The sequence below is a fragment of the Halyomorpha halys genome, unplaced genomic scaffold, assembly GCF_000696795.3.
Source record: "Halyomorpha halys isolate HHAL.00 unplaced genomic scaffold, Hhal_1.1 Scaffold51.1, whole genome shotgun sequence".
NCBI classification, from domain to species: domain Eukaryota; kingdom Metazoa; phylum Arthropoda; class Insecta; order Hemiptera; family Pentatomidae; genus Halyomorpha; species Halyomorpha halys.
Genome location: NW_027108122.1, coordinates 1,485,145 through 1,498,935, shown reverse-complemented (window position 1 = coordinate 1,498,935; position 13,791 = coordinate 1,485,145). Strand labels below are relative to the sequence as shown.

Genomic DNA, 13,791 nt, shown 5'->3' with positions numbered 1-13,791 from the left:
TTAACCCAGTCCTAAAGCCGACACTTTAATTCACCAAAATATGGGTTATACCAAAGTGGTCAACATTGAATGGTTAGATGCAAGTATTGCAGTTTTAATTTAATAAATTGTAAAATTTTAACAACAGATTAGTTTATCCCATGTAAGCTTCCAAATTTTTTATAAACTTCAACAAGTGACCAATTCAAATTCAATTTTTTTTAATCACAACATAATGTTTTATTAATACCAATGGTGTTGTGTAGTGGAGTAAAACTTTAATTAATAGACCATATATTCAGACAATAATATAAGACCATTCAAATTGCATTTAGTCGAAACTGTCCAAATAAAAAAGTATTTATTTCAATTTATTTTTATTGCAGTTGAAACTACATGTGAAGTAAATAGTTATTTTTTAGACTAAAAGTCATTTATTTGTCATTGAGAACTAATAATTAATATCATTTATATTTTGTGTTATTATTATATTGTTTTAAAACATTTCCACTGTAATATATATCATATATTTGCAAATTTCAACTCGGTATGCACGCCCTTGGCCAATTGTTTTAGTACTTATAGCTAATTCTTTTCTTTACTTCATTAATTAAAAAAATGTTAGTCTAACCTCTGAAGAAAGGAAAAATGAATAATAAATAATAAAAATCAGTTATGGGTACTAATACTGTTTAATACCATCACTAATATAAAGAAAACATAATAATCTACAATAATTACAAAATATAAATTTGCCTTTCTTGATATATCTTTGAAGGCACAATGTAGAATTGATATATTTTACATCATTGACTTCCATTACCAACTAAAATTTACAAATAAATATAATTCATGTTTAATAGAATTAAGAGACAAAATATATTCACATTCCAATAGACATAGATAATATTTATACTAGTGTGATCATAAACCCTTAATAACAAAAATAAACATCTTCATAATAATAATAATAATAATAATATTAATTTTGTCTAACATATGTCAATACTTAAGAAAATGGATTATCTCAACATCGATAAATAAATGCAACCTAATTTTTTTGTCTTTGGTTGCTTTGCCCTAATAAAAACTTCTGGCTCTTTATTTTTCAACCAAAATATAAAATAAATAAATCTTTTCATTTTGACAATAAAGTTTTTCATTAACATAAGTTTATCATGAGACAGATAATTTTTCTGTTAATTTCTACTGTATACCATGATATTAGTTTGGGAAAAAAAAACAAAAAAAACTGTCAACTGTTTTACTATGCAATAATGGAGGAAAAAATTAATAACAGATCATAAAAAAGATGATCTTTGAAAATATGGTCAGCGATCGAATGTACAAAGATTTTTACACTACCTAGAGAAGACGGACCACGGATTGGTTTAGGTAAAAGCAGCGCACTTTCTATTTATTATAGAATTTACAATACCACGCAAAGGTTGAACCATAAATAAGTAGTTATTGTTTCATCCTTCGAGAAATGATTAGCTTAAAGAATCTAATATCATCATTAACAATCGTTTAGCAGTAAATGACAAGGCACACTGCATAGAAAATTGATTAGGCAGTATTCTAATACAGCATTACTACATCCAATAAAAGTAAAGCCATTGTTATTGAATACATAACTATAAATGCTATTCAGATGATATGTTTGGAAGATAATACTATTAATTTAAATCCAGATACTTACAAAAAAAGGTACAAAAATCTGGATATCCATTAGGTGGTAAAGAATGGTAAAATATCTTAACTTCCAAATAGAAATGGATGAAAAAAAGTTGATAATACAACTTGTCAAAATAGTGCCAAAAATTGCAAATGATCAGGATCAGAAACCAAGACAACGCCTATAGTCATGCAAGAAAGAATTAATGGGAATGATTCCTTTGTACAGAAACAATTATAATAAAAAAAAAAAAAAAAAACTAACTTAATTACAATGGCTTTCAGAGACAGTAGTTTTATTTACAATTTATTTTAAATCCTTAATATTTTGTCAACAATCAGTGCACAAGTTTCAACATAGGTTAAAGAATATAATAAAAACAACATATAACTCTTCTTCCCAAACTAAAAATTAAATCAAACATATTTTTCTAAAAAAAGAAATGGAAATCTACCCCTAAAAAATGTGCCCATCCACTTGTGCTCTGAAATAATTTTCTCAAAACATAACAAAATCATAAGTAACTGAAGTTGAGAATCCATAAAAAAAAATTTAATAAATAAAAATGTTAAATTTGTCAATTAGATAAATAGTACACTTCTTCATTCTAATAGAATATGAGGAACAAACCAACAAACACTCATTTATCCCATTTATGGGTCATACATGAAATGCATCTACCCTTTACAAGACATAGTATATCACAACTCTACTTGTTACATACAATATATATATACTGCATGTATGTATGTATATAATTTATGTACAATGGTCAGCAGTACAGAGCCACTCACATCACTAATTCCATTTACACATATTACAAAAAATTATCATCTGGTAGGAAACACAGCCTTTAAAATATGCTCTGACATGAACAAAATGACGAGAAAAAATAAATTAAGACTAGAAAATAATGGAGATGAAATGATACTAAATAATAACAATAATAAAAAAAAAAATCAATCAAAAAATATACACATATAATGAAGGAAATGGAATAAGAGCTCAGACAGAGCAGCCCGAGAGCTCTTCTTGGGCAGTGGCTTGCTGCTGCCAGGTGGGTTTGGTCTCTGCGCTGCTCCTGAGGCACTGCTCCAGCTCCAGCAGTTGGCCCATGAAGTTGAGGTTGGGGGATATAATGGAGCGGGCTGCCTTCACCAGCTTGTAAGCTTCAATCATCGACAGCCCCCGATGCTTCATGATGTAGGCTATGGCGATCGTCGGCGACCTGGACACTCCTGCCTGGCAGTGGACCAGCACCGCACAGTTCGACTTCCTTGCCTCCTCTGCAAAAGAATATTCATTAAAGACACTGCTAAGTACAAGCAAAACTTAGAAAGTTTGGGACAAGGTCAGATAAGAAAAGAATGGCCTAGTTTCTTACGGGGCAGGAAACGACTTGCAATTTCTTCAGTGGTACACAACAAACGGCCAACTTGGCCAAGTTCTAAGAACTAACGGAAATGCCATCAACCATGAATCACTCTCGCCAAACGAATCCCGGACAATCTGATTCATTGTTTTACTGAGAAGGGATACTCCTATTTACCTGGACATAACCGCAATTAAAAAAAAAAAGTTTGGAAAATTACATCATAGGGAAAACAGAAGTTGCATTAACTAAATTATGGAAATGTTCAGATCATATAAGTGTTTATTCATTTCTTAGTCATCAGTTGCACGAAACGAATCATAATTTGTCAAATAGTTTTGGATTTGGTAAAATGAACATAAGGTACATATTTTAGACAGCCACAATTGGTTCCTTTTAATATAGCTTTAAAAAGAATTTAATTTTTTTTAAAGAGAAGATACGATTGTCAAAGTGGTGTAACGACAAGGACGCCGACATAGCCGCTAGGTAGGCTCAGTTGAGGCGCTTATGACATTGGATAAGTTATCCAAGGCGATTGCCAGATATGGTCAGCAACTATAGCTTATTAAAGAGCTTGACAAATCTTACGAGCCTTAACTCAGTTCCTATCAGCATGTATGGATGTATGTTTTTTATTTATCTTTTAATAAGACATATATCAATATTGAACGGAATATTGATTCAACGAAGAGCTAAAAATTAAAAATAATCTTAAAATAAAAATTTAAGTAACAGAAAAATTTAAAAAACTTGAAAATACCCAGAGACTTGTAATTTAAAGGGTCTCGACAAGGAGGAGAAGGGCAGGTAAATATAGTGAGGCCTTTGGAAGATGAGTCAGCGGCAGGTAAGACGTCACCGACCTGACCTTGCCACGTCACCTCTACCTCTACAATCGATACATCGACCTGGGCTATATTAGCCAGTCTCTTAACTAATATTAAAATATGGATCTAACAAGTCGAATCACGCGAAAATATTAAGCCAATCCTATCCCATGCTATTAGATCTATTTTTTATACAAATCGAAATCCGACAGGTATATAGAAACCGGAGTCAAAAGATATCTATAATGCAACAGTTGGCTTGTTCATTCCAAACGGCCTTCTTGCTTTTTGGTGATAGTTCGACAAGAGAAAAATAAAAGTAATAAATTATAATTATTATTTTCATTTCTAGTTTTTTTTTTTTTAAATAAATAGACAATATATTTTTATTAAATTAAAATACATTAGATTATCATTAATATAATATATTACATTGAATTATAATGAATGTTAATTTGGACAGAAAATTTAAAATTTTAGAGTAATGTTTATTTTTCCAGCAGAATTCATTGATGTTGAAAAAAACATAAAATGCTAGTGATGTAACAGTTAATTTTACCCATAGCATTTTCATATTTAAAAAAGTACAGAATGTAAACTTTTATTTATTTAATACAAAAAAAACCTAGGGCAACTGCATTTCACAAACCTTTGAGTTCACTCAATGAAACTAATTTATCATTGCAATAATTCAATCACAACCAGCCCTAATGCAATACTGTCATGAGCTAACCGATTTTACACTAATACTAACTGATCAGTACTAACCGGTCTTCGTACAGCTTACTAGGTTAAACAATTTATCAGTTCCCACACAAACTGATTTCCCCTGTATCGGCATTATTTATTTTATTTAGCCGCTATACAAGGCTCGCAATGATTCATACATTAAGAACCTGTTAATCTGACAAGCACCCCTTCAAAAGTAACCAACCGGCCTAAAGCAGCCTTGTTACAAAGGGGACAATGACGTCATGTTTTGAGGGTAGGTCTGCATCTGCCCGGCCAACACATACGGAGAAACTGAGTCACGTCTTTTGTTTTGTTTTTTCAAAGCTTTCGAAAACCATTGTCAGTCAAAAACTGGGCCTCCTGCTCATAATGGGGTGTTATGGAGCCGTTATATCCTAACATGACAACTTTCGAAAATGCAGTAACGGTAATCGAGGGGTCGAGAGAGATCCATAATCAATATGGATATCGATATAAAATAAATGGTTTGCCGTGGCATAATCCGGAAGCGATATAGAGACTTGCGTAATTATGCGGCACTAGAGGGCGTGTTAGATGCCTGCATATATTATCAGCGGCCTTGTCTCACCTTCCCAAGACAACCTTTCTCCCTGCCTCCACGTCCATCTATCCTCTCTTTCTCTTAAATATCTCGCCCCAAGGCAATACACAAATTGATAACAACATACTACAATACACAAGTGGCAGGAGATACAGCAGGACTGTTGCTGAGTTATCAAAGGCCGGTAGCAGACCCTATTGGCCCGAGGCTATACATTAAATAAAGAGGCTCCGCCCATTGGCCCAAATCGCCGGTTAATTTCCGGAGTTGGGCCACTCCAATGGTCTCGTCTATTTGTTTTACCCTCCAGCCTGTTTGCTGGAACCGAAGCTCCATTCGGTTCGGGTGTGAATTCTCCCAGTAAATTTCCTCTTGTCTGATTCATGTCCTGAATTCAGTTTATATATGGCAACTTCCTGGCTTATGGCATGTACTTATACATATGTAACATATCAGAACGAATACCGAGTTGAAGACAGTATATATAAGTCAAGTAAAGTATTAGGAAGGCAATGTACTTTTAGTTATATATTTAATAATAGAGAAACTTATGATATGTATTTATTCAATAAACAAGCGTTTTAGGAATAAATGCAATTATCCAGAACTTATAAATATTAGACTTACAAGCATTGATCAAACAATAGATCTAACCAAAGGAAAATAGACAAAAAAAGGAGTTTTCAGTCTCGTGAAAATCATAAAATAGCAGAGATAAGGCACACAATACAATTTGTTAATGTTAAAATTAAGTTTTCCTCGCATATTTCTATGATGGTTCATTGCAACAATATACCATCATTGCAAACTTACGAGGATGATGAAGATCAAAGACACTTACCAATGAAGGAGAAGGCCTCTTCAAAGTACTGCTTGATGTTCTGCTGACCCGAGTCCGAAGCGGGGAGTTGCCTGTAGGCGATTCCGCTCGGTTCGGGACCTGTGCTCTGGAGGGTGACGTTGAGGACTTTGGAGACGCCGAGGTCCCTCAAGAGGGAGGTGTCTCCGGCGTCCCTAGCGTTCCCTACGTAGAGGAAGGGCAATACTCTGGATGGCGGGTAGGTCTCTATATCGGGACCCGCCGGCTCGGGGCTCAGGGACAGGGGGGCCGTATCCTCGCACTGGTTCCGGTGCCTTCTTGAGAATTCTTTGTGGCCTCCTATGGAAAGAAACGTACTTATAAAACAGATGTATAGAAGATAGATTTAGTAGAAATAAAATAAACGAAATAAAGTAACATGTACAATGTTTAGTCATAATCATTACCAAGAAAGGATTACTCTCGAAATAAATAAACCAATAAATTCTAACTGTCCGTTATTTCCTATAGCACAACTCCAAGTGGGTAGGCATAGACTAAGAATGGGCGCCGTACGGTCTGACAGAACCGTCTCTTCTTCGTTGTTAAAATTAGAGAGAACCACTTTCCGGGGATGGCTTTTTGATAAAAAAGAAGGGATGCCTGACTTGGCAAAGACATAAACAGGAGGATACCGATTTAGCAACCCTGACGGACCAGGAACTGGAGTAGACCCGCCTACTATAAATAGTTAGGTTCCTTTGTAGGGTTCTTTGAACTCCTCTCTTCTATTTATATATAATGAATCTATCGTCTTGGAGAATGGTCTCGAAAGGAGATGTGTTTAGTAACGATAGGAAGGCTTGATATCAACTGAAGCAGAGCATTTGATAAATATATTTACAGGGACATTTAAAATAACTCCATATATAAACAATGATAATTAATTCATATTTCAGCCTTATCGGTCCACAAAGATTAACTCAAACAACCACCATCAAAGCTTGACACGATAGCTTTCCAAAACGTGTGAACATAATCCTCCAGAATGAATAAAAATATTACTAATTAAAATGAGATTCAAGAGTTGTCAAAGCTTAAAAAAAATTATGAATGCACAAAACCCAAGTTACTGATCAAGCCATAAAATATATTTCTTCACAGAAGAGAGCGCTATTTGAAATGAAAAACCTTCAATTATATCAGATAATTCTGGGCAGATAGCACGATGCCTTTTTGATAATTTTTAAACGTGACCGTCGACGTAAATTGATTGCTGATAACGAGTTTTCTTCATCAAACCACTTCCAGAAATTAATTTACAATAATTTAAAAATATCTAATGAAATTTATACAAGTTTCTTGTTATATTATATGATTTTGAAATGATTAATTCATCCTTCTTTAAAAACAAGCCTAATTCAGGTAACACATTAACATTTACGACGATTGATACTGAAGAAGTAAATACATAAATTGAAAGCAAGATAATATAAATTAAGGTAGAACATGAACAATTTCTTACTTAGTCATATAACTGTCCAAGAACGGTTTGACAGAATAAGAATTTACGTAATACGTTTTTTTTTTTTTTATGAGCAAAACTATTCATATATAGATATTTTCTAGGGTGACATAAGGAAGAAAACATTGGAACAACTCACTCCCTGAGTCATGGAAGGAAATGACTGAATGTGGAACGTCTGCTGTGTCATTCAGCACAGAATGTTATATAGAAGATTCATATGCTTATGTATGGTATCATATATTTTAAACTTTCCTCCATACTCATTAGAAAAGGATAATGGGGAAAAATATTATTGTAAGTAACAATTATTAAATTATTTCAAATGTCATTTTATAATTATTATGGAAATCCGAATGTGGATATGTGCACATATATTCGATAATATATCTATTTATATTTCTTTTTTTTTATTTAACACTAATTACATACATAAACATTAGATTTGTGGGGGATAAATAATATTGTTCAAAAATACACAAATCGGTTATAAAAATATATAGAGGATGGGCCATAATATATGAATCACGAAGCAGGAGGCATGACTGTCCCAGTTATTTTGAAATAAACAAATAGAAAGACAGAGCCATTGGTAAGGTCTTATGTACTATTTCTGGTTCACTTTTAAACCATCTTGTCATATATAGCTCAGGAGAAAAAAAAAAAAAAAAAAATTCGCCAACCAAACTGACTTGGCAGAGGTGTAGCCAATTGCCAAACTATAAATGGGTAGCCTAGTTCCCTATTTCAAAACGTTAGGCTGTAGCTAACAAACTAAATATTTTTAGCAGTTTTAGGAAGATGTAAATATTACTATTAGTGTGTAATATAGTAAATATTAGTATTAGTATCCATAGTATATTTTATAAAAAGAATTAGTAATATTAATCGAAGATGGAATAATGAATGTTGATAAGGTAGCACTAATTTAAATTCTTCTTAGAAAATTATATTAGAAAAATCTAAATAGTTTTAACAGTAAAACAAATTGAAGAAAATCAAATTCATTTTGGCATATTATTTACATGTCATTAGTGCTTACAGTTAAGAAGCTGCTAACTACCAGCATTTATTTTGTTAAAAAGAATTTCAATTAAATGTCAGTAAATAAATACTAATGAGCAATAAATAATGAAGGCATAACTCACAATGCATGAGATTTAATTAATATATACAATAATAAAAACTCTATCCTTTATCAGTACAAGTAGAATATAGGCCAAACAGGTTTTTTAAATTTCTTTTTAATTTTTGCAAATCTCTGTTACACCGAGAAACATTCTTACAAGGACCTGTAAAAATGTAGCTGAACTATAAGAATGGAAGTTAACGGCCTTAATAATAAATATTATTAGGATTAGCTGATTTTCTAGCAGAAATAATTTGATGAATTTAGGCAATACTCAAACAGTCTATAGTTCTATGGATATGACCGTAAATGATATGAATGTCGGAGAAAAAATTTAATTGTATTTTATTGTAGTTTTAATAACATTAAATCAAGTTGTATTTATTATTAAATTAATAACAGATTTTAAATAAATATGTATTAAAGCTCTTGTCAGACATTAGTGCTCGGTATCTCGATACAAAAAAAACAAACTTTAAATAATATGAACCCAATATTTTATTGTTTCGTATTGACACAAAACCATACATTACATTCATAATAAAACACTATCAGCAGGACGTTACCATTTGAGGTTGAGCCACAACCTTTCTATTCCACGTACCACAGGGGGTGCAACCTGCCCTCCAAGAACGAAAAGACCAAATTTACTCCCCAAAAATTTAATTAATCGCGAGTTCATTATAGCAATAGAATTATATTGGATAGAATACTAAAACAAGAAGACATACTTGGGAACCAGCGTATGGTATGAGATGCCTCCATGGTGGGTACACCAGACCCGAGCGCAGATCACAGACTACGGGGGGACATGGGGCTAGAGGCCAGGGATGACTGTGCCCGGATGAATCAGACCCCCTCCAACGGATATAGAACCCGGCCTGTATTTAAACCGCAAGAGGTATGCCCTGTGCCATCCTCTTTGGCACCCAGCGGGCTAGGGCTCCGCTTCTACAGTGGCGCAGATCGGCGCTTCAAATAGTCCACCGTCACGCGAGTAACGTCAATGCGTGCTTAGCAATGACGGGATAAATATATTTAAATATATGCCAAGGGGCGTCTGCCTTCCAACTAGCTGAATACAGTGCATAACAAATATGGAACAATTGGAATTCTCCGTACAAAACCAATTATCCACCAACTATCATTCTGGATCCTACAATACTATGGCCATGCAATACAAACCGTATGAACCGTAAATATAACCATGAAAACAGCATATAATCGTTTTATCTACATCACGAGGATATATGATTCATACTGATGTTAAATTTTTTGATTAAAAAATAAGGAAAATTATATAAAGGTTATAGATGAAATTTCGTTCATTTTTTTTTTTTGATAATTTGTTTTAAACTCTCGTGATTGCTGATAACAAAAAGATAATACAGAGCTTTATAAAATGTAAAGATAAAATTGTTTACATTTCTAAATATTGAATATTATTCTGGTTCTACTCAATATAAAATTGAATTAAAAAAATATATATTCCAATATGAATAGATATTTTGAATATAAAATCATATACTATAATAACATTTATAATTATATATATTCATCAAATGTGTACGTTAAAAATACATAATAAACACAATAATATATGTAAAAAGATTATAGAGTAGATATAAGACCAAGCCGTTGGGACTATAGTATTCAAGTGCGTAGAGTGAGTGACTCACACAGAGCTGGTGAAACTACATAATAGATAGCACTCAACGCCTACTTTCCCGCCATACACAACAACCCTCCACTAAACGTGCAAAATGTTTTTGTTTTCAAATTATTTTTATTACCAAAATAAATTTAACAATACATCAAACATTATAATGTTTGTAAACAGACCAATGAAATCAGTTAATTAAATATTTATCTTAAATAGAAAGAAAAAAAATTCCAAAATGGGGTTAGTGACAGTTGAAAATTCTCCTATCAATGTTTGTAGTCAGTTTATCACATTGAAGTTTATGTTTATTAATTGAAAATATTTGTACTAAATTAAATAACTTTCCAAAATACATCACATAATAATAAATGAATTTTATGCATAAAGTATTAATTAAAATTATAATAAATAATAAACCGTACAATTCAAAGCTAATTTACAAAATATATTAGAAAATATGGAAATAACTCAATAATTTAACAGCACACTATTTAAAAATAGTTAAATACTACAACTGGGTCGCATTTGAAATTATTATCAAACAGTTTGAGTTAATTTTTTTTTTTTTAAAAAAAAAAGAGTAGCACAAGATTTAAATAGTTTCTTAAAAAAAAAAATTAACAATTTCATTTTATTAGAGAAGGATTTTTAAAATTTCTATTACTTCAAAATTATTACTGTCAGTATGTATAATTTTTAATTTATTGAATATACACTTGCATGTGTTAACATCATATAGTAATCATGTCAACTATAATAATCAGATAAAAGTTATAATGAGTAAATTTTCAGAAATTTATAATAAAAGAAGTTTTCAAAATGATCGATTATTTTTAAAATATTATATTTGAATTATTATAGCAATGATGAATAAGTTGATCTCAAGTTTTTTTTTACTTTATTTTTTCAGAATATAGCAAGGTTAATCTTCCAAAGATTGTAAAGACGTTGTACGAAATAAAGGTTTATGAAAGGAAACCATAAACTAAAATAAAACACGAGATCAAAATTTGACAACACACACCGTGTTTGTTTACATATGCAAATGAATCTCATATGTAAATAAATATTTTATGGTAGTTATGGAACTATGTATACCTGTCCGGCTCCATGTAGGTAACGGGGCCAACTTGAGAACGAGGCATGGTGCTTCTTTCTTCATTATGGCACGAATGGTTATGGCACACTACAAGACGTAGACGTGAAGCTAACACAAAGCAGAGGTACAAGTACTGCTAGAGACTAGATCCAATCAGACTACTTCCACTGTCGGAGTGCGGCCTCAAACTGAGCTCCGTTCGGGATCGCTGTTGCCTTGCCCCCTCCGCTAGCGCCGCCTAGCGGATCATCTTGACAACTGGCTCTGACTCATTCACTCCTATCACCCAGCTGCTATATCTCCACTTCCTCTTCTTGTTTACTTCTATCTCTGTCCTACCATTCCAGACTTCTCCCTTGGGACAAAACAAGGCCCCAGGAGTCCACCTACTGGGTGCATATGTTATGCAGAGTAACCGCAACAGCCATCCGCGTATCCAGGGTGGGACAAGAGGTGGAGAGTTAACAACCGAATCTCAATTTCAATCTTCAATAAACATTTTGTGAACGGTCACTTGCCTTTTTTCTAAGAAAATCATGACTTACTTCGTATTTGAAAAGTGAACACTCCATGCTTTTAGTTATTTGCCATAAATATCAAAAACTAAAAAAAAAATGGGTCAATGAACTATCATTTTTGGTAGTTCATCAATAAAATAAAAAATACAAAAACACATCGCTGATAAATAAATAAGAAAATACTCATATGTACAGAGTAACGCATTCTCATAAAAAACGTATAGCTGATTTGCTTCAATAATGGCCAATCTCACAAATAAAAAAACATTTCATTTTGTATTTAAAGTACTCTTTAGATTGTGGTTGCTTATTGACAATCTTAATAGCTTTGGGATAATCTATAGGGAGGCGACAGTAGAGAGAGAAACCCCTACCTACCGCATTATCTTTGGAACACGTCCGTTTCAAAATATTTTTTTCGTCAGATGTAATACTATACAAGAATCGGTATGAGCACCCACTAGCGTACTTATCTCAAGCAATTTTTCATTAAGGTACTTCGTTTAACTGTTCAAAATCGTTTCGGTTAATATGAATTATGAATTTTCAATGAAACGTATCAGTAAGATAAGGGGTATTGTAGTAACACCTTATAAGGAGAAAGAGAAAAATGAAAAATTTCCCAAACTATCAGGGGTCTTTTCGAAAACAAGCCACTCTCATATTAATTAAACCCAAATAAAATTTTGATTTGAAACTATCAAAAGTAACTTTTGTAAAATCGCTATAAACAAGTTTTTATAACAAAAATAATGACAAAGTTAAAATCTAATTGGTTGGAAAAACATTGAATTGTTTTATCAATTCAATATTGGTTGGAAATATTCATTTTGACAAAAACAGATTAGGAAAAAAAAAGTTTTGAAACAAATCGAATTTTTTTTCTCACTCTGCTGTTAATGTAGATAGATCATAGAAGCAAATACAATAACATTCAGTTGACATAAATATACTTTTCTATATTAACTGAATTGAATTCAATATATATATAATGATAAATATATTATTCGATTTTCATACTGAATAATTTTTAGACGTAGAATTTTAATTAAAAAAAAAATCTTAATTTATGAGAAAAGAGTATATTAACTTTTGATATAAAGTTTCTGTTGTATATTACCGATTCTCTATTTTAATTTTAATATCCTTATTCTCCTGTTGCTACTCTTCGGTACACCAAATTAAATGTAATCAGTAAACAAAAAAAAAAGTGTTTCACTTTTTGTATTTTTCGAGTTCAAAAAAGTGATTAAAAAACAATTTATACTTGAGTCTTTTCCTTAAAGAAAAAGTATTAAAAATGTTTATCAATATTTCTCTCCCCTATTTATAGCATTTCATTTTCAGCTTTCAAACAGGTCCTTATTGTACAATCGATACATAGTATAGTAAAATGGAATCACTCAGGAAAAAAATATGTTTATAATTAGAAAATACTTTTCCACATTATTCATGCCGAAAGAAACAATTCATGAGAACGAATAACCAAAAAAGGTCAATGAATGTATAGATATCATTGTTAAAATACGAACATTATTTATGATTGCATTAGATAACAGAGTGAATCATTCGGTTTTCAATTAATTAAATCTGTGTCATACAGGTGGTTCTCTGTTTGCTCAAGAAAATGGAAGTTGAGAACCCAAGTCATGGCAAACCCACTTGACCAAGCGCCTAGGCACGGGACGCAATTGCTGGCATTGTCTCATTCTTTCTGACTCATCGTTGGGAAGCAATCGCCATTGATGAGATGGAATGTTTCCATCAAATGGTTAACAACACTAGCCTTCTACGTGATACTTCCTCGTGTTTTGGGCAATATCATAAGATTCGAATGTAAACAAGGCAGTGGCTAAGCCCCCTCCTTCAAAACACAAAATAATTTCTCTCAATCTTATGCATATA

General features: G+C 32.2%; 1 protein-coding gene across 4 annotated transcripts in view; it reads right to left on the bottom strand.

Annotated features, from left to right (window-relative positions):
• Nucleotides 1-652: 652 nt before the first annotated feature.
• Nucleotides 653-13,791, bottom strand: part of puc (puckered) — a 276,245-nt gene continuing 263,106 nt past the window's right edge. For all 4 annotated transcript variants that reach the window (XM_014436891.2, XM_014436902.2, XM_014436909.2 and 1 more), the window contains 2 exons: nt 5,995-6,312; nt 653-2,943 (listed from right to left, as the gene is read on the bottom strand). In XM_014436891.2, coding sequence (XP_014292377.2) covers nt 2,663-2,943; nt 5,995-6,312 — 599 coding nt within the window. In that variant the 3' untranslated portion in view covers nt 653-2,662. The remainder of the gene's footprint in view (nt 2,944-5,994; nt 6,313-13,791) is intronic.